The 22,448-nt window shown below is 42.0% G+C and overlaps 1 protein-coding gene across 1 annotated transcript; it reads left to right on the top strand.

The window, feature by feature from the left end:
* The first annotated feature begins 10,158 nt into the window (after nucleotides 1-10,158).
* On the top strand, nucleotides 10,159-22,412 carry tgm2b (transglutaminase 2b). Its single transcript, XM_049002498.1, has 13 exons — nucleotides 10,159-10,314; nucleotides 13,504-13,683; nucleotides 16,401-16,628; nucleotides 16,723-16,841; nucleotides 17,729-17,857; nucleotides 19,042-19,219; nucleotides 19,517-19,652; nucleotides 19,773-19,876; nucleotides 20,084-20,323; nucleotides 20,462-20,737; nucleotides 20,863-21,023; nucleotides 21,276-21,412; nucleotides 21,942-22,412. Exons 1-13 carry the CDS (start codon nucleotides 10,305-10,307, stop codon nucleotides 22,090-22,092), a joined length of 2,049 nt encoding a protein of 682 aa, XP_048858455.1. The 5' UTR covers nucleotides 10,159-10,304; the 3' UTR covers nucleotides 22,093-22,412.
* The last annotated feature ends 36 nt before the right edge of the window (nucleotides 22,413-22,448 follow it).

The following is a 22,448-nucleotide window of genomic DNA, read 5'->3' as shown; positions in this document are numbered from 1 at the left end:
TAAAGAAAAGGAGAAACAAAACTGACAACGGAGTTCATGAGAGTGGGCAAGAAGGGAGCCAACTCGAAACAAGAGACCACAACAAGCAATGAGGAGATCCCATGGCAGGAGATTGATAGGGGAGGGCTCTCTGCCAGACAACCTCTACTGGGAGCCCTTGGACCCCTTGCTCACTCATGGCCAACCTTCACAAAGGACCCTTCACTCTACTCAGCAGTTCCAGCTCCCTCACTGGAGCAACTCCTGCTAGGAAACATCTACAGTCCTTGTAACAGAGGCACCAGAATCAGTACTTTTATTACTACATGACCAAGGCCAGGGGAAAGTTTTGTTGGCGCAGCTTGCTACTGTTGGAGATACCATAGGCACTCTCACACCGAAGTTCCAGAACCTGGTCCCGGTTTAAAAGTCCCTGGGCTGTCTCAACCTGGAACTTTTATAGCTCCTGGTGACTTTCGGGTGTCGCTTTCACACCACACAACAGGAACTAGGAACTAGGATGCAAAAAGTTCATACTGTAGGTTACACTTCACACACAATTTCATATAAAACTACACTGTCATGGCAAATCAACAGAGGACAATTAAGCTGTTTTGTTAGTTATTTGTTGCAATCTAAACAGGATACAGGCTTTGTTCGTGATTCTTATTAAATCTGGCCAGCAGATCGATTTTTTGTATTCTACAGAATAAAAAATGATGTAATCTTATCCCGCTAATAAGCGCTGACAAGTTTTTCCCCCCCAAATTTTCATATGCAGAAAAATGAGGATGCAAGCAAAAAATATATTAATTTATGTGTTAAATGTAATTAAGGGTACAAAAATAATTCCATCTGCTCGGTTTTTGCTCCGATAATTATATCTCTTTTTGCCACACTTCCGCTTCACTTCCAAGACAACGCTGGTGCTTGTGGTCCATCCATTAGCAAGCTGCCACTTTAAGTGCCTCACCAGTCCTTTGTGCTCAGAGGAAAAAGTCTGAAGTGGCTACTAAAAAAAAAGGTTCCCAGACGGCCTCCGAGGAACTAGAATCGGGCACAAGTTCCTGCAGTGTGAAGACAACAGAAGTCCCTGGCACCGGAAAAAGCACCAATGTGAAAGTGCTTCATGACAATAGACGTGTAACAGTTTGGGTATAACACTGACAGAGAATAAATACCAGACACAAGATACACAACAGAGAGGAGTAAATGGAAGGTATGTAATAAATTCAGAAGTTTGAACGAACTAAAAAAGTGCAACACAAAAAATTGACACAGGCACAATACACAGAGCATACATTTATACATATAATGCATAGCACATGCAATGTGCAGTTACATTGTGGAAACGGAGTCAGAGGTATGTGCTAAGCAGTGCTGAAGACAAGTGGGGGGGCAGTAAGCTACTAACCTTCTGATGACTGACAACGGCTAAACACCGATAGTCCAGAAGCCAGCAGCAGAGGGCAACGCCACTGTCCATCTCCATTAGTTTGAAGAATGTGAAGGGACTGGCAGTACTGAAAGCGGAGCTGAAGTCCATGAACAGCACGCGTGCTCAGAGTGCTTGCCTGATGGTGTCTTACACAGACCTGTTGGCGTGGCAGGCAAATTGAAGTGGGGTCCAGTAGTGTGGAAGTGCAGGACTTGAGGTGAGGCAAACTCACCTCAATGCTTGTATTATCACTGGCGTTAGGGCAACAGGTTGGCAATCATTAAGACAGCTGGGACTGTAGGAGTTTGCTGTTGGGAATATGGCAGCCATTTTTAGGCGTTGTAAGGCAGAGAGGGTTGTTGAAGACAACTGTGTGCACAGGGGGTGACCTGGGCAACACAGTGGCTGAGCACAGCAGAGGTTACATAGTCAGGATTGACAGCTTTCATTTGTTTAGTTTCACAAAGGCAGTTTACACCCCTTCCTCTGTGACAAGAAAAGGGTGGAAGGAGAAGTGAGAGTCCAGGAGGCAGCAGTGAACATGTAAACTGTGTTAAACTGTGTTAAACTGTGTGTGAGAGTCAGTGTTTTTTTTGCAAAGGACTGGATTGTCTGAAAATGTAGAGGAGCACACTGATGTAGTGTCATTGTACATGGGGGGGGAGGGGTGGCTCAGCAGGCTAAGCATCTGTGATCAGAAGGTCACCTGCTTGAGCCCAGCCTCAGCAGAATGGTCACATTTCTGTGGGCCCTTGAGCAAGACCCTTAACACCCCCTGCCTGTAAGTTGGCTGCCCCTTTACTGTGACCCCCTGCATGGAGAACAAAATGGGGCAAAGCAAAAAAATAGAGTCTCTATTCTATATAATCTTCTGCAAAAATAATTTGCACCCCCCCGCCACACACACACAATTAGAACAAACACTTACAAATGGTTGAAAAACACCACCTTCATCAATGGGAATAAGGATGAATTCAGAGCACTATTTTATTATTTTAGGAATGTTTACAGAATGATATGAATAAGGTAAAGAAATGTTCAAAGTCTCCAGTATTCATGATGTTCCCAGAATGTTATCCCAGTATTGCAACAACTATTACATCTAATAATAATAATAATAATAATAATAATAATAATAATAATAATAATAATAATAATAATAATAATAATAATAATTAAATACAGCATGGTAGGGTAGCGGATAATACTCTCTCTCTACACCTCAGTGATCATGGATTCCAGGCTGGATGGCTCAATCGCATCATACACATTTTATAAAATAATACGTTATGTTAAAACAATATTTTTCAATTAATTCCTTCAAAGCGATATCCAGGTAACAATGTTATTGTACTGGTCTTGACAGAACGTGGATGCAACCCTTATAGTAAAAACGTTCTCTGCCAGCACTGAGAGGACCTTCACATAATTTTGCCTAAAGCTCTGGGAACGTTCCCTGTTAGCTGGAATCCACCTTCATAAGGGAGGCTAAATCAAACTCTGCCCACACACTGCAAGTCTGACACTGTAATAACTTGCACAAAACTCCAGAGGATGAAAAATTACAAGAAAACTGCAGCTCTACTGTAATATAAACCGTTTCCTCAGACCTTTGGATGACCACTAACTACTGTACACAGAACCAAAGATCAATGCCTCAGCAAACAACACCAGTAGTGCTTTGCAAGATAAAACATCCCTTTTCTCTTTAGATGTGTTGTATTTACCTGCTTGACCATCACTTTGGGACCAGATCTTAGCTTCGGAGTTTAACTGCAGTTATTTAGGTTACATACATCTACAGTATTACAGCAACCTAGATCAGGTAAGATACTTAAATGCAATATTGCTCTGTTTTTGCGGGACTTTAGAATTTTGTGTGTAAATATTATTGTGAATATTGGAGTCTTTTTGTTTGCTTGTGTGTTTGTCGCCGTCCTTTCTATTCCAAGGACTTTGTTTCATAGCTGAATAGTTGTAATGAATGATTACTAAAATAAGAAATGTCATGTTTTTAATTTTGCTTCAGTGCTTTCAGACATATGGTGGCCATTGAAACACTGGAATGTATGCCTGAAATTTTAAATGAGGGGTGCTGGGGGTGCCTCAGCAACTGCCCCCTTTGCCCAACTATTTAAAGTACCTACCTCCCCCTCCCCACCCCTCACAGTCAACAACTGCTGCCATCGCCAAGGTCAGGTGACATGTATGCATCAATGACCTTGAGCACTCGCCCCTCAAAAAGGCTCAGCACTGTTCCTCACATCAATGTTCCTCACATTAATGTTCCTCATATTAATGTTCCTCACATCAATGTTCCTCACATCAATGTTCCTCACATTAATGTTCCTCATATTAATGTTCCTCACATCAATGTTCCTCACATTAATGTTCCTCATATTAATGTTCCTCACATCAATGTTCCTCACATTAATGTTCCTCATATTAATGTTCCTCACATCAATGTTCCTCACATTAATGTTCCTGATATTAATGTTCCTCACATCAATGTTCCTCACATCAATGTTCCTCATATTAATGTTCCTCACATCAATGTTCCTCACATTAATGTTCCTCACATCAATGTTCCTCACGTCACTGTTCCTGACATCAATGTTCCTCACATTAATGTTCCTCACATTAATGTTCCTCAGAGAGTGTCTTACGCTCCAGAATATTATGGTCCGTCCCTTAAGCGCTAAGTCAACACGGTCAATTTACGCTTTATTGTAACATAAGTTCCCTTTCAGATTACGTTATGAACGGGACCATTTCTGGAATAAAAAATAAAAAACATCTCTTAAGCCACCTTGGAAGCAACGTTCCAGTTAATTAAACATAAAAGGAATCCTGAATATATTTGTGTTTTGCTTGCTTTTTCCAATTTAGTGGGAGAACTTTGCACTCTACAGCAAGAACAAACCTCAGTCGGGCTCCTTACCAATTAGCCACGGTCATGCATTTCTCAAGGCTGGTTTCATGTGAACTCTGCATTGTTTAGCTCTATCTGTTGTTTGGACTACAGTCTCTTACAAAGTCTATTTCTGGAGTTATTTCTGGAAATACCCCCCCAGTCCTGCCCCCTGGGCCGTCATGTTTTAAACTTCCATGGTGGGAGTTCTGCTAGTGTGACTATAGTCACAGCATTGCCTCTGCAAAGGCTTTACTATTTATAAAGGAGAACAAAGGTAGGTGGAGTTCGGTGATGAGACAGACCTGCCTTTGTTCCAGCTGAAGTGTGTGCAGAAGATCAGCAAGTATAACATGCTTGTGCAAGACGTGCTGAAGGAAAATGCTGTGGAGAGATGCCCTGAGAAGGGTGAGATTCACATTGCACTGGAGGTCATCTAGTTCCAGCTGAGCAGTGGCATCGACCTCCTTGCCATGGATGACGTTCAAGACTGTGATGTCAGAAACTATTCTAAAGTAAAGAGGCTAAGTCATTATGAAAAGGTCAATATGAAAATAAGAGGCTGTTTCAAGTATAGATAAGCAAATGATTTTCACCTACGTTTACTCTCTTTCTAGGCGAACAAGAAGGAACAAGGTCATTTCATTCGTCAAAATGAATCCCCCGTGGCCTTCAGGAATAAGTGTTAATTTCTGCCATGTTTTCCATTTGTAGGATCTCATACTCTTCAGTAAGACTAAAGACGCAGAAGCTGGAAATGACAAGTACATTTACAAACACTCATGCTCTCACACCAATATTCACTGGCAGTGGTCTGATTCCAGTTTTCAGTTTTCTCTGTGCAGTTATGTGAAGCAGGGATAACACATAACCCTGCAGACAGAGGATCGTGTCTTGAGATCTGGATTCTCCGGAGGGAGTCGCAGGGGGAAAGCACTGCAGGTAGACATGTTCCTGTGTTTTGCGTCTATGACATGTCCCTTAACAAAAAGAATACACAATAAAAAAAGGTAGTTTCTGTGCACCTTGCTGCTTAATAGAAAACACTGGTCTTAATTAATGCAGTGATGTCATACAATGCCTCCTGGGTCACATGTGTGCAGAGTTTGCATGTTCTCCCCATGTCGTCGTGGGGTTTCCTCCAGGTACTCCGGTTTCCCCCCACAGTCCAAAAACATGCTGAGGCTAACTGGAGTTGCTAAATTGCCCATAGGAGTGCATGCGTGAGTGAATGGTGTGTGAGTGTGCCCTGCGATGGGCTGGCCCCCCATCCTGGGTTGTTCCCTGCCTCATGCCCGTTGATTCCGGGATGGGCTCCGAACCCCCCGCGACCCAGTAGGATAAGCGGTTTGGAAAATGGATGGATGGATGTCATACAATGAAGACTCTGATTGGTTTATGAAGTGAAAGGCATGCCCCTCCCTTGTTCTCCCAGAGACACGTTGAACTTGGGACAGTCGGGACGTCCAGCGTTTGTTATAGAGATGTGGATGCAGGAAAGGGAGTTTGAGGGCAATCAAACCCTCTGTGCATATCAAACCTAATGATGCACTAGCAGCTACAGATCTCTCAGTACGCTGTCTGGAAGAGGTATTGTTGGATATTTTAACATTATTGATGGTCTTGAAACATGCAAATCCATCCATCTATCCATTATCTGAAACTACTTGTCCTGTTCAGGGTCATGGGGCGGGGCGGGGGGGGGGGGGGGGGGGGGGAGCAGGGAGCAATCCAGGAAGGGTCGCCAACCCATCGCAGGGCATAAAACATGAAAAGAATGGGAACATAATAAGATAAAAATGTTTGCTTTTACCATTTAAAATGGTACAATGGGGCTTTTTGGGCTAGACAAGGCATTTAACACAGTAAGCAAACCTGGGGTGTGAAACATGCGCATAAGTAGCCCCGAGTTAGACCAGCCAATGCATCCTTACATCGTTTTTGCTCTCTTGCTTGTGTTCTAGGGCTGAGGGCACTGCCTCATCCTGGGGTCTCTTGTCCAACAGAAAGCCCTGCTTTGCCAGGGACCAGCTCAGTTAGCTCTGGCAGCAGTGCATTGCTGTCGGGAAGCCAGATTGCTGCCTCCCCAGCGGGAGAGTCCCTCCCACTCGTAGGGTTCTAGTACAGGCAGTGCTGGAGACGGGAAGCAAGTCATGGAAAGTGCTCAGCGCCTCAGGGGCTTGGGAGGAGGAAGACGAGGAGAATGAGAATGCGACTGTAGTAAAACAAGCATGATTATAATGTGTTTCTACTCAAGGGAAAACCATTTCCTATAGCTTTTGTTATCTTATTTTCATTTTTAACGGCTGCGGACGGCTCTGAATCATCAGGGAGAAGATGAAGTGGGATTAATGGCTCAGAACACAGCTGCCTGTCTGTGACTAGCAGAGCAGCAGAGGACATGCAGGCCTTGAACTCCAGTCTTGACTTCAGGGAGGAGCATCTCAACCAAAACCCTCCTGGTTTTCAGAAACCCAGTCCTCCCATTCCTGATATAAAGTTATTCCCCAGCACAACCACACTCTAGCCCCAACTCCCAACAATATACAGTCGGTCATCACTGTTGAAAGAGCTATGAATGGCTATGCTAATCACACTGACCACAGTGAAGAGCCCTATAATACATACTGCACTATGCAAGTGTCTTTGCCAGAAATTCACAATTGTTCTAGAACACCAGTGAAGAAACAGCAGAATTTGACATTTGTGCGCAAACTGATTATGGAACTTTCTCATCTGAATAAAATATTCAGCATTCAAAGGCTTCAGAGTCAGCATGCTGCTGTAAATGCATGCATGCATGCAGACATGCAGTGACATTGCCCTTCTGATGTTGTAAATACATTATGATGTTGTGTTTATTGCCTGTCGTCATATCCTGCCTCCTGGCCCTCCTTATTCTCCCCCTATCCGGGCTTTAACAAGGCAAACCTCTTGCTTGTTTTGATTTACCTCTTGTTCCTGTCCTTGTGTGGATCACTCCACCTGCCTCACGTCTGCTCCCTCCTCAGTCCTACATAAAAGTGCTTCCTAGTCCAGTGTTCCCCATCAATCCCAGTCACGACACCCTTAACCCCTACCCAGCCCTAACCTAAACCAGTAACCAAACAAAATACAAGACTTTTCAGCATTCTTAGTTTTTCGATTGCAGCCATAATTTCTTATGATAGAATTTCCTCTTGCAGGGACTGAAAAAATGGATCCCACAACAGGTTTTTCACATTGTCACATATCACATCGTGGGGGCATTTGGTCCCCATGATGTAATAACTACATGACACACGTGCCCACACACACAAACACACAGACACACACACTCTCCGATGGGAATGAATAACACACAAGACTCTGTACTGCTGTAATAAAAGTCTTTATGGAAGCTTTGTACACAGAACATATGTGGGACGTTATGAAGAAACATCTGGAACATACAGCCTTTTTGATATGTAATATTGCTTCACTGTAAAAACACTAATAAAAAACTATTAGCAGACTTGTAACATACCTGCTGTATAAACATATGTAATATGCCAGAACAGATCTGTGAAAATTTTCATTTTAATGGTTTTCTCAGAAATTGTTTGTCAAGCTTGTATTTCATCACCATTTGTTATGATATCTGTCTATCTGTGTATTTGTATCTGAACTAATGTTTGTTGTGGGGATTGTTTTGTATTTTTCACAGCAGTTAAGCCATAAACATGCAGTGTCATCAGTGTATAGTTTACAAAACAAAAGCCTGGAAGAGAGTAAAATGAATGATTGATTTATTTAGTTATTTTAAATGGGAGCCTCTACAAGGCTCTAGCGAAGCCGTTTTTATAGAAATACATTCAATAATTGTATGATACACCGATCCGGAATAACTGTAAACCCCCCTGCCTAACATTGTGTATGTCCATCTCATGCCACCAAAATAGCTCTGACCCTCTGAGGCATGGACCCCACACGTCCTCTGAAGGTGTCTTGTGGTATCTTATACCAAGACATCAGCAGCAGGTCCTTCAACTCCTGCAAGGGGTAATACCGTTGCCATGAAGGGGTATACTTAGACTGCAACAATTTTTAGGTAGGTGGTACGTGTCAAAGTAACATCCACATGAAGGCCAGGACCCAAGGTTTCCCAGCAGAATATTGCCCAGGGCATCACAGTGCCTCCGCCGGCTTGCCCTCTTCCCATAGTGCATCCTGGTGCCATATCCTCCCCAGGTAAACAACACACACGCACCCGTCTTTCCACATGATGTAACAGAAAACATAATTCATCAGACAAGGCCAGCTTCTTCCTTTGGCCCCTGGTGCAGTTCTGACACTCACATGCCCATTGTAGGCAGTTTTGGCGATGATCATCCTATGTGCTTGAACAGTGAACTTGTGCAGAACTGTGCTTAACAGAGCTGTGACGTTGGTTGTTTGCTATAATAAACCAAGGACTTTAACACTGCAGCTTTAGACTGTATCATGGCATCTAAAGGAGCACATCTGGTGACACCATCAAACTTCCATCCATATCCATCCATCCATCCATCCATGGGTCGCGGGGGGTCCGGAGCCTATCCCGGAAGCAATGGGCACGAGGCAGGGAACAACCCAGGATGGGGGGCCAGCCCATCACAGGGCACACTCACACACCATTCACGCACACCTACGGACAATTTAGCAACTCCAGTTAGCCTCAGCATATTTTTGGACTGTGGGGGGAAACCGGAGTACCCGGAGGAAACCCCACAACGACATGGGGAGAACATGCAAACTCCACACACGTGACCCAGGCGGAGCCTCGAACCCAGGTCCCAGAGGTCTGAGGCAACAGTGCTAACCACTGCACCACTATCAAATGTGTACACATGCAATATTGTGCAAAACATGTGCAATATTACGACATTAATGACGACTAATGAAAAACGTACGTGTTTTATCTGATCTCTTTGTCATACTGCAAAACTACCATTTCTCTGTAAAAATCCTTGCAATAAGTCTTTCGTAACACTACAGAGCGTGCACTGAAAGACCTCTCTGTCATCGCCTAGGACATATTTCCTATAATCGCATTTAATCTTGGGCTTCTAGCTATAGTTCTCTAAATTTGGATTGTGTTCAAAATATTTAATAAAATGGAAAATAAAGTAAATAATAAGATTAAAATAACAATAAAAAAAAAAATGAAGTCGTAAAATAGGACAATGGAAACAAAAAATAATATTTCATATTAATAGTAAGAGAAACAATAGTAGAAAGACTGAAATATGGTGCAATCACTGCATTTAAGTAGCTGACCATTCAAACCGGAAGTTTTGGACGAAGGTATTGGGACACGCCTCTTAATCACTGAATTCAGGTGTTACGTTCAGACCCATTGCCACAGGTATATCAAGCACCTAGCCATGCAGTTAGGTTTACTAACATTTGTGGAAAAAAATGGGTTGTTCTGAAGAGCTCAGTTACTGAAGAGTGTGTAACTGTCATAGGATGCCACCTTTGCAATTCCTTTCCTGCTAGATATTCTATGGTCAGCTGCCACCCCTGGACCCTGGAGCAGTGGATTTAGTGTATATAATCCTGGTGATTCCGTTAAACTTTCCGTATCATAGCCTGTCGCAAAGAATGACGTTATTAGTTTACACTACAAAACTTTGGGAAAATCCAAGAAGGCCTTCCGCTTATTTCGTTTCCTATAAAATATTAATTTAAAAATCCAGGGAAAGTTAAGGCAAGACTTCTAGTGACGACGGGTACTGAATTAGGTACAGCTATGTTGCGCAAATAAGCATATTCATTATTTCAAAATACCGCGTAACACTCTTTGGCACATGAGACGCTCCGGCCTGTCGGCAGAATGACGCGCCCCACTTTACGCTAAGTATGAACCAGTAGTTACATGGAACTGGCGGGGATTCCGGTGATGGGATATAAAAGGCCAGCGCACAGCACTCAGGAGCACATCCTCGGAAGGTCATCGCAGCTCGCATCGGAATCATGGCTCAAGGTATGATCTGCCTTTCAACCATCGATTATATTTTCATTTACGCATGTTAAACGAGTTTCCTTTCTGCCACCTAAATTCCAGTCTTCGTTTCCTTTGCTGGTGTAATTCTGTCTTTCCTGCAGACTGAAACTGTCCATAAAATAACCCATGGATTGAAAAAAAAGTAAAAACGCAAAGGAAGACTCGCGTTATACTGTAAATTATAACGATGTGCATAATTTTGCCGCCTTCTTACTCATTTATAAATGGAAAATGAGGGTGACTGCTGGCTGCATTAAAAAGGAACACTGAAAGACGAAATGTGGTGAACGGCATTGAATATAAATGTCAGAGAAACGTGCATGCAACAATATAAGTTTAGTTATTAGGCATTTTAATAATTCTACCATTTACATGCTTCTAAAACATTCATCTGCAGAAATGCGAGCCAAACACACCTGCTTCTCCATTCGACTCTCCCGCAATGTTAACTTTTTCATACATTCATTTACATTTTTTTATGCTTTTCTTCTTGTCCCGTGCACTGTCTTCATACTGAAGTTAAAAGGCAGCGAACACATCTGAGCTTAGTGCCTTGAAATGTTATACAAAAATAGCCCCGCATTCCGTACGTACTTTGCACGCAGCTACAGAGTAAACTGTCCCGGCGGAACTTCTCAGCTTTCAATAGAAAAATCTACTGCCATCCGGGAACTTCAGATGACTTATTTTTACCGTGGAATTTAGCGGTAATTGCTGTCAATACTGACGACAAATGTCCCCCCGATATACATAGAAAGACTTAAAGAACCTCGAACAGCTTGAATATTTGTAAAAAAAAAATATGCCGATGCTTGTCTGTAAGAAACCTTCACATCATTAGGGCTCCGGTATCCCTCAAATTTGAGTAAATTTATAGGAGTAAAATTTTAAAGAGCTTTGACATAATGCCTTTCATAAATATAAATTTGGTGCCAAATATATATCTAACACTATTTATGGCCATGTTTTAGTCATTATAAACATGGCTTTATTATGTATAATGACTGCATTTTGAATGTTTTATGAAGCCCTCATCTATAATGCACTATGGATACCTGCATAATGCAGTATAAGGCATCCTTAATGCTTATACCGACCATTATAATGCATTATAAAGGTACCTATAGCACATTATAAATGACGGCTTCATAAAACATTCATAATGCACAATACACATGGCTATAATGTGTTAAGCCTGTTGAGATATAATATATATATATATATATATATATATATATATATATATATATATGCCATGTTTATAATAAGCATTCATATAATGCTTTATGAATGAATCATTATTTATGAATATGTTTAGAAATTACTGAAAACATGGCCTTAAATGTTACCTATACATCTGCACAAACACACACACATGACATAAATGGAAATAAAGTGGCTAGAACCTTTGACTGGTATGTTTGTGTGTGTGTATAATAAAATAAATAGATATATTGTATTTTATGTTGCATCTGCAGTCACATTTATGTCAAGCAATCCCTCTCCCACAGACGGCATGTGTTCAGATGTCGTCTTCATCACAATCATGTAGTAACCTTCTCCAGATGTCATTTTCAGGATTTCCCAGACAAATTCATCAGCAGATTTAGCCCTGTCCTTTTGACTCGGGTATAAAATGGAATATTCAAGAGTAAATATAGGATACAAGTACAGGATGTGTGTAATATTGTGGCATGTGTTCTGTTGGGCAACAGACTGTGGGAGGCAACATTGTAGCATTTAGTGTCTACTTGGTGTACTTTTTTATTGACGTGTTTTCCAGCAGCAATAGGAGAAGTGTCCCTTTGATTCAGAGTCGGTGTGGGTGGACTGGGAGGGAAATAGGGGTACGTCAGCCGGTCTGTGTGGAGAAGGGCTCCTGTGTTTGGTAAATACTGGGTGTGCCAGTGGGAAGGCTTGTGGCTTTAGGGTACGGTGAAGGTGTCCTCCCTGTTTGTAAACCTGTTTCAATGGAGGTACCATGTAAGCATAGAGGGTCTAGCTTACGGAATGACTAAAAAAAAACACTGTGGTGGCATAAGCAAGAACGAAGCACAGAAGAATCCAAACGTTTTATTTACGCTTAACCCCTTGTTGTCGGCCTCTTTATTTGAAAACATGTAAGGTTAATATTTACCTGCTTTCATGTGTAAACAATCAACCATATGGCTTCCAGACCATCTTCATCAAGATGTATAAAATTAACGCGTGGTTTGTTGTTTGATCAGAAAAAAGGAATGTCTCCAGAGTCTTTATTGGGAGCAGTAAATTGAAATCAGGCCTGCTGTCGCACTCCGAGTGTATTTTAGACGGAACCCAGGCTATTCTCACAAATCAGGCATCGTAGGCCCTGATTGTACTGCCACACAGATTACCAGGAAGTGCCCGGTGGGCTACATTCCCCACCAAGGGTCTGAATTGTGTTTAGGCTTAGAAGGCGCGTCAAGCTGAAGTTCAGAGGATCCATGTTTCACACAAAATATGAAAAAGATGTAACACTACAGCATTCAGGATCTGGAAATTCAGTTAAAAAGGAATCGATTTAGATGTTTCCTTTTGTATTACTGTCTCAACAGCTTACCAAAACACCCACAAAATGAAACCAATTTGTGCTCGGTGCCTGGCAACAAGAAGACACAGTTTAGGATTTCTTTTTTTCCACATAATGTTTTTTTCCTGCTGAATTACTGCAGTTATTGTGATTAATTTTAGCAAGTGACTGCCTTCCCACGTGGAGGCGTAAAGTCACCACTAAACATGCAGTAAAGGGTAACATGCATCAGATATTCCAATAACAGGAAATCAGTGTAGGATATTTTTTTTCCTGAGTTATATTTGTATCCAGACTATAAAGGGAGGATCTGAACACCTCAAAGGAGTTTGTCAGACTTACATTTTCCCTTTAGGATCTCCTGACTGAAGAAATGCTTGTTTTCACACTGCAGAGGATGTTTTAATAGTATCTTTTACTTAGATTTGTTATAATTTGGCCCTTACATTAAAAAAAAAAAAAAAAAAAAAAAATATATATATATATATATATATTTTTTTTTTTTTTTTTTTTTTTATAGCGAAACGTACAGACCGCTTTCAGTTCACAGAAGCATACTTCATTGGAAATGCCCCTTTGACCTATCACCCTTGACCTTTAACCCCTTTCACCCTCAGCACTGGACATCGCAAGGTGTGACCTGGATTGCGAGATCAACAACACAGATCACCGTACGGATCTCAACGGTGTAGATCGACTGATCATTCGCCGTGGAAACCTTTTCACCATCACCCTGTACCTAAACTCCGGGAGCTATCAGCCTGGAGTGACTGACTTCCGCCTCATAGCTGAGACAGGTACCCGCACCATTCGGTATTGCCGTAATATATGTAATATACTGGACTGTGCTATAGTCTTAGGCAGCCAAAAAAAAATGCTTAAATGATCTTCATATTAGTGTATAACTACTTCTGTGTTTCAATCCAATACACCATGTATTTGTTTACTTGATCACAGGCACAGCTTCTTTGCACAGTCAATATCAAGGGTGTCAGTGTGTTTTCAGGGGACAGGGGTAGATGCGCTAAGTGACTGAGTCAAATCTGTCCTCTCACCAAAGGCTGTATGACCTCATATATTGTACTTGTATAGGCAACCTATCCGTTTAACGGTGTACATTCATTTATATGCATTCAACTGAAATCGTTGGTAAAGTTTTTTTTTTTTCCCCTTCATCAGTGGGTTAGAACCAAACTCACCCGGCCCAATTCATTCATATTTTTAAAAGATCCTGGAAAGTATTGGGTGGGACAGACACCACTGTTTTGAATATTGGGTGGGACGTGTCCCACATGTCCTCCTCATGAGTAATGCCTCTGATTAATACCGTATAAAGTTATTTAACTAAATAAGGTCATTGAATCGGGAGTGAAATCTAACAAATATGTGGAGGGCTGGAGTGCCCCTGGGGGTGTGTTTGGGGACTGAAGCAATGTGCTTTTAATCAGCCAAAAAGACATCAGTAGCTGTTTGGAGGATAGAAGAAAACAATGTAAATGCTTATTTAAATATCAGCAAGAGAAAAAGACTGAGCTGGTGAGGAAAAAGCGTTTTCCCATTGGCCTGCTAACCCTTTGTAATGATGATTTCCTCAAGAAGACCTATCGAGGTTAGAAAGTATCTTGAGAAATGCTCACCAAACACTCCATTGCTGACAATAACCCTTGTTTGTCGGTGTTGCTGTAGTTAAGGATATAATGCAGGAAGTGAAATACATGACAGGATAGCATGTGCTTTAGGAGAGATACTGCCGTCCAGAGACTTCTGAGGGGGGTGTTTCTGATCTAACAAAGAAACTCGACATCCAGTATTTATGTAGAAGATTTTGATAGCATAATTTGTTATGAAGATTCCTTGACAACAATGAGGTGACTTAAGCGTATTTAAGCATTGGAGACAAGTTTGGAAAATGAGTCCAGAAAATCCATTAGGGATAAACAATAAGATAGATTGGGATTTTAGGACCACACCAAGTCAGGTTGTCCTTATAAGGTATTGCTGTTTGTTCTCACTAATTTCCTGTAGCATTGCCAAGTGCTCTGCTGTCCTCTCTGGAATGTGGCTTCTCTCTCCAGCAAGAAATAAGCTCTTAACAGAGATGATAGACATTTCATTAAGCACTTTTAAGTACGTCAACAAGGGAGTAAAATAAAGACAAGCACTTTTGGCAGGGGTGAAATCGCATGTGCGGTAATTTTGTTATGGCGATGTTTGATGGAAAATGGGGAAATGCGTCATCCAATTCAGGAAGTGTTGTCCGTCAGTGACTGTGATGGCGGTTCCACATTCACGCCTAACCTCTTGACCTTACATCATTGGCTACAGATGAGGTCTGAGCCACACTTAACCCTAACCCTTCCGGAGGGAAAGACTGCTTTTTAAGCCTCGCTTTTGCTATGTACAGGAAATATTATAGCTCTTAAAATTTCCCTAACCCAGACCTTGTGAAAGTACTCTGAACATATTTGAAGTGAAGGCAATAAGAGTAGTAGTTGTGAATTTAGCTTTGTAAACAAAATGTTGCTGGTTCAAGTTCTAGGAGTGGCTTATTTCTACAACAACAACAACAAATTTATTTTTATATAGCGCATTATCACAACATTACATTGTCTCAAAGCGCTTTACAGCATCCTCACCCAAAGCCCTACCATTGTTGACAAGGTACTTAGCCTAAATAACTGCAATAAATGTATACAGATTCCGGTAATGAGCAGCTATACAAATAGCCAGAACCTTAAGGGGACTCTGGGACTCGGGTCAAAGGGCAAGTCCCTCCATGCACTAGTGATTGATTTTCAGTTATGTGGGACGATTTTTTTGTGACAGGGATCTGAAAGCTGTGTTCCGGCTCTTGTGGTCGCCTAGTCAGTTTGACTTTTCTAAAACCAAGATGGCTCCGATGTTTGCTTTGCTCACCCAGCCTGTTGAAAGCCCAAGGGTGGTAATGAGCTCCCCATTCCCTCCCCCCGTTGGTCTATTATACTAACAGGGAAATAATCTGGCCGTTAAGCTAAAGACCCATCCACAGCTTGAGGCAGACATCAGCGTCTTCCCTCGTTTACCATGGAGTTGAAGTTATCTGCATGGCAGTTTCAAGCTCGTTGGTCTACAACCATAGACATAACTTTTAGATTTTTCGCCCAAATTGTTTAAAATATACTGGCGCGTCTTGCCAAGTTTATTCAGATTTATGCAGTGATAACCTCACACCCTCAGGGTTGTGGATTCAGTTACAGCTCTCAGATCTGTGTGTGGAATTTGCACCCTCCCCCCACCCGTGGCTTTCCTCCTGTTGTACAAAAACATGTGCTTCAATGAACTGGAGTTGCCCGCTCGCCCATGGTATGTGACTGTGTCAGTTTGCTCCCTGTGACGGACTTCCGGTTGCTGTCTAATACAAGTCCCAGGTGGCCTCCTGAACCTTTACTGCATAGGTATTGGAAGACCGATGGATGCAAGCCAGTCTTCCCTTGCTCATTGTCCTAAGCTATATGTATCTTCCACCCACATGAAGGACCATGTTCCTCAGAGTCAAATGGAACCAAGGTCATCATCAGCTTGAGTGACTACTTGGATTACACCTGCTGGAGCGCATCCGTGACCTGCTCCACGGCAGACAGCATCTCCGTGTCCATGTGCTCTGCTCCCGATGCTCCAATAGGACGCTACACCCTGACCTTGGTGCAGGACTATGAAACCAGCCTTGGAGAGTTTGTGCTCCTCTTTAACCCATGGTGCCCAAGTGAGTAAAGGCCTGACGTACAATCCCACTGCTAAGAGTCTGACTCCTAAACTCCTGACTCATCATATTCAATCCCTTGATATTTGGCCAACAGGAGATGCTGTGTACATGGAGGATGAAGAGAAGCTAAAAGAATATGTCTTATCTCAAGATGGTATTATTTATCAAGGCAGTCACAAATTTCCAGTTCCCATACCATGGAATTTTGGACAGGTACCAAATTTGAATGCAATGCAATTTAATTGGTTGTTTCGCTGTCTTGGGGGACATCTGTGTAGCCGTCTGTCTGCAGCTGCACAAATTTATGTTTGTTTAAAGATTAGATTTCAAGGTTTACTGGATTTTTGCTTCACCATAATCATTTAACGATTCCCAGATTGTAGACTCAGATATAGCCTGAAAATAAATAACTCATTGCCTTGCATGGTAGAAAATACTGTTGCTATCAACGAAAAAACATTTATCTCCAAAAATCTATTATTTCAACAATGTGGGAAAAAATGTATTTTCTCAAACTACTTTACAAAATAACCCTAAAACAACGTAATAATACACCCTTAGCACCACTAATAGGACCCTGTTTGTACACAGTCATCAGCAGCAGAGTAATGTTTAAAAGGGACATTCGTGGACTATCAGTGAGGAAAATGTCAATGTCAACAAGTTGCAGGCTAATCTCGTTTTATATTCACAGTTAACAATGATGTTAATTAGCTGCCTATCTAGTCATGAATGCTAAGTTGTTAAAATTAGTGATATAAAGCAACACATACAAATGACCACCACGTATACAACTGTTAACTAGTACAAACAGAAACACGGTTTAAATAGAGGACTTCATAAGACATCTTTTTATTGGTCAAATACTAATATGCAAACACTATTGTAGAGGAGGAGAACGGGTGAATTATATTTAAATAGTCACAATCGTCAAAGTGGACATACATTGATATGTGCAGAGAATAGGGCGTGATGAGAAATATTGAGTCTGTGTTTCTAAAAGAATGAATTTGTCTAAAGAAATATGTGTTATGTAAATGTTTAGAATGAGGTCATTTTTGTGCTTGTTTGATGGAACCTTTTGCTTTCACTATGATAAGTTTGAAGATGGAATTCTGGATGCCTGCCTGAGAATCCTGAATGAGAACCCCAAGTTTCAACGCAACCCTGACGAGGACTGTTCCGGCAGACGGAACCCCGTGTATGTGTCCAGGGTGCTGAGCGCAATGGTGAGTCTGGATCTGAGCACGATGAGGCGACACGGTGGAGCTGTGTGTTGGACCTGAACTCATTAGTTCTGCAGAAGCTGTCTGTGAGCTCTGTGGCTGTCATGCTTTCAAACAGACTTTTGGTGTGACAAGCAGCCAAGGAATCAGATCTGACCTTTGCTCAGTTTCAGCCAGACCACAATTTATGGTTCTGCATGCAATTACTACAAGCCAAAGCATTGTAGTATCAGCAATGCATCCTATGAAATTTGTAAATAAAATAGGTTTTGTTAATGCACAGCCAGCTTCTGTTCTAAGATGCGATTTTCTTAGCCAAGATGGCGACCTTTAGTTCCTGTTGCATTTCAGTATAAATTATTGCTGACAGCAAAACATAATTTCATTAAGCACTTTTAAGTACATCAACCAGAGAGTAAAACAAAGACATGCACTTTTGGCAATTATTTATTAAAATATTTGTTTTATTGTTTTTCACCATCAGACAACTGGTATGCATCCAAAGGAAATTGCATCGCTATACTGCTCCTAGGGTTTCTGGGAAATGAAGTACATTTTTATCTTTGTGCTGGCTGGGAGTATAATTTAAACTCGCCTAAAACGTGGTTCAATGGTGTGAAGAAAAAAAAAAAAACAGGCAATAGTTTATGTGGTACAGGCATGCTGACTAGGAAACAGGACGCTGTGATCTTTATATTAGGAAAAGGGCTACTGGGAAAAAAAAAACTATTAAATACAAAGTGAAATCCCAGCTAAGTAATCATAGGATACAATATACAACAAATCTAGATGACTGACTGAGATTCCCTAGGTGACGCAGTGACTAATCCTGTTGCCCCATATGTCTGGGGTTAGCAGTTTGAATTCTGCCTTAAATGAATCTTTGCAAGTTCTCTCTCTGTCTTGCTGGTTCCCTCCCACAGTCCAAACACATACAGTTAGGCTAACTGGAGTCTCTAATTGCGTGGTATGTGCATGTATGTACCCAGTGATGAACTGGCATCCCGTTCAGGGTCAGTCCCTGCTTTTTGCCCTGTGTGGTTAAAAGACAAGATGGATGATCGACCCTGAAAAGCAGCGGTTGACTGAATCTCCAATTTTTCTGTTTTTTTTTTTTTTTTTTTGTTTTCTGCCTTCCTGTACTTGTTTCCTTAAAGGCAGAACTAACTTGTGTTTCACTTTCCCAGGTCAACTGTAACGACGACAAGGGAGTGTTACTTGGCAGGTGGCAGGGCAGCTTCGAGGATGGCACCAGTCCCCTGTTCTGGAGGGGCAGCGTTGATATTCTGCATAACTGGGATGCCAACTCTTGCAAGCCGGTACGCTATGGGCAGTGCTGGGTATTTGCAGCCGTTGCTTGCACAGGTAAGAGCATGTCGTCATCTCCTAGCGCACATGTTGTATGTCAGCCTTGAAGTTTTCTGAAGGGAGGGCATCTGCCCATTTTAACATGCTTGTTGACCCCCCCCCCCACTCCTTTATTAGGATGTCATAAACAGGAACTAGAGGTGGAGATGGGATAGAGGCAGGATATCATAATTGCATGCTAGGCTGGTCAAATGAGCTTTACCTGAGCACTCCTGCAACAATACTTTCTGCAGAGAGCCTTTGTCTTATATGTTTAGTAATTTTACTTGCTTTTCTATTTTTGATGTACACTAGTTGCCAGAGCGCTGGGGATCCCCTGTCGAGTGATCACCAACTTCCTCTCTGCTCACGACACCAACAGCAATCTGGTTATCGAGCGTTACATTGATGAGGATGGAAAATTTTTGGAAAAGTCCAGAGACATGATATGGTAAATGACTTCAATGACTGGGCCACATATCAGCAAATCATTGGCAATTAGCTTCTGAAAGGAGATACAAAAGCATGATAGATGTATGAGTCCATTGTGAGTTTTACATCTACTGTGCAGGAACTATCATTGCTGGGTGGAAGGTTGGATGACCCGTCCTGATCTCGCACCTGGTTATGATGGTTGGCAGGCTAGTGACCCAACGCCACAGGAGAAAAGTGACGGTATGGTTTACGGGCTACATTTGCCCAATGCCTCGTAAAGATGAGCTGTTATTCCTTACTCACTTCTTCACTTGGATGCTACCTTGTAACACTGGTGGTGTAACGCTGTAATAATGGCAAAGGCATTATTGGATGTCTTGTCTAGTGTGGTCAATTGCCATTTCAATGACATCTTCCCACTCTCTACTGTACCTGTCGTCCCTCAAGGGGTTTACTGCTGTGGCCCCGTGCCATTAAAAGCCATTAAAGAGGGGGAACTCGCATTTAAGTACGACACCCCGTTCGTGTTCTCCGAGGTCAACGCGGATGTGGTAGTGTACAAGAAGAGCAAGGATGGCAAAGAGCAGAAGGTCTTATGGACCGCTGAAGTTGGGAAGAATATCAGCACCAAGAGCGTGGGCACCGATAAGAGAGAAGATATCACCCATCTCTACAAGTATCCCGAAGGTAAGCAAGCCGCTCTTAAATCACATTCAGTTTTTAACTAAGACCTTCTGAAGCATTGGCACTCGTCCCAACTTCTGAAGTTGCCATTCTGTCGGAAACTGTCACAATGAGGCTCAATGTAGCTAAACATTTGAGCAGGTTCCGCAGAGGAGAGAGAGACCTTCAAAAAAGCCAATCACCAGCACAAGCTACTGCAGCAGCAGGGCGACACGGGGCTGCAGCTGAAGATCACGGTGTCTCCGGAAATGAGGAAAGGCTGTGACTTCGACGTCTTCGCTAGTATCACCAACAACACAAACGCCACAAAGCTGTGTCGCCTCATGTTCTGCTCGAGGGCCATTTCATACAACGGCATCCTAGGGAATGACTGCGGCTTTAAGCACTTGCTCAATGCAGAGATCTCGTCTGGAGAAGGTTGGTCTGACCGTGGGCTTTGTGTATTGAATCCTGCTCTGTTTTTGATGGTAATTGCTTATTTGCTACTTTTTATTTAAAGTATTTTGTAATGTACAGTTTAAATTTTTTTTTGTTATTTTTAGAGAAGAAGATTCCTCTCAGGTTGAACTACTGCAAATATGGAGACAATCTCACTGACGACAGCCTCATCCAGCTGGCAGCCCTTCTGCAAGACTATAGTAACAACGAAGCCCTTCTATCAGTTAGAACAATTTTCTTGGAGAACCCAGAGATCAAGATCAAGGTACGACGGAAGCATGCTCATTCTTTTACATTTTCAGGCTTCAGAATATCAAGAGCAATTATAGTCAGCCTAAAAATGTGACCCATCACCACGAAATGAGTCTTACGGGTGTATTTCTACCAGTGCGACTTAAGACTCATTTCGTGGTGACGGGTCACAAATTATCAAAACGGGCAATACAGACCGAATGGCCTCTGGTATTCTGCACTGTAGTTTGCTGTCCATTTATATTAGCCTTGTTTTTTTCTGTAGGTCCTGGGAGAACCCAAGGTGAACCGTAAACTGGGGGTAGAGATCTCTATGAAAAACCCCCTCCCAGAGCCTCTTGTCAATTGTTGCTTCAGCGTGGAAGGATCTAACCTAACCGGAGGAAGAACTATCACAGAAACGTAGGCTTTGTCTTTTTTTTCCCAAATAGAATTCATGCATCTTACATTCAGTGACATTTAGTCCTTATGAAAAACCTTATTTTTAGATGCATCGTGGCTGGAAACATGGAGAAGGAACTTTTTTTTTCTCCCCCTGCACTAACTACGCAAATATTTAATATTTGCTGTGTAAGGGCCAGTGTTAATAGGTGTCACAATTCATAGAGTAGTTGTATGATTGAGTTCAAATGCTCTTGGTTCCTGGCCAGAAAATGTCACATGGACTATTTGACTGGATGTTGAAGAAGCTGCAGAATCCCTCTGTCCTTCTGTCTTTATAGAAACTGCCATGAAACATTCAAAGAGCATGTGTGCCTCTAAGCCCCAAATGCCTTTTATCTCCAAAAAAAGTACATAGTACAAAGTACAAAGACAAATTAGGAGCTTTAAAAGGGAGAGAGCCACAGCCAGAATCGCTGTGATGGTGGCCAGGCTGTGATGTGTGTGGCACACAGTGTATCCCTGACGTGTGACACTGCTTCTTCTACAGGCTTCAATCGACGGTAGGACCCAGGGAGGAGGCCAAAATTAAAGTGTACGTCACCCCCACCCACTCTGGGCTCCGGAAGCTGGTGGTTGGTATCAACAGCAACAAACTTGGTTATGTCAAGGGCTACCGGAATGTTATCATTGGGAAGTAGAGATGAAACTCCTAGGTCACTATATAATGAGGAAAACAGAATTAATTTTCATATTCATTTTTAAAATACTGTTTTTTTTATACTAGCCCTGCATCTTCTGCATATATGCATAGAGATCCCCCTTTTTTCCCCATTTATAACTCCTATGATATACTGCGTCATCAGGTAACAGACTATTTGCCTGCCAGTCATGTTTTCGCAAGTGTTTGTCAGTTTCCTAAGGAACAAAATGTCTAACAATCATTTAATAACATGTAAGATGTAGTTTTGCATTTTGTTTTTACTAATATGTGTATTCCATTAAACTGCTTTTTCATGCATTTCATTCTGTTGTACTTGCAGTCATCAACAGTAAG

Source organism: Brienomyrus brachyistius, unplaced genomic scaffold, assembly GCF_023856365.1.
Source record: "Brienomyrus brachyistius isolate T26 unplaced genomic scaffold, BBRACH_0.4 scaffold68, whole genome shotgun sequence".
NCBI lineage: Eukaryota > Metazoa > Chordata > Actinopteri > Osteoglossiformes > Mormyridae > Brienomyrus > Brienomyrus brachyistius.
The sequence above is the reverse complement of the archived record's forward strand: the minus strand, read 5'-3'. Positions and strand labels throughout refer to the sequence as shown.

What these genes read in the sequence shown, in the direction of transcription:
- tgm2b (XM_049002498.1), top strand. An exon ending in AAGTCCAGAGACATGATATG is followed by an intron (nt 19,653 to 19,772) that starts GTAAATGACTTC and finishes TCTACTGTGCAG; the next exon opens with GAACTATCATTGCTGGGTGG. An exon ending in AGAGATCTCGTCTGGAGAAG is followed by an intron (nt 20,738 to 20,862) that starts GTTGGTCTGACC and finishes TGTTATTTTTAG; the next exon opens with AGAAGAAGATTCCTCTCAGG.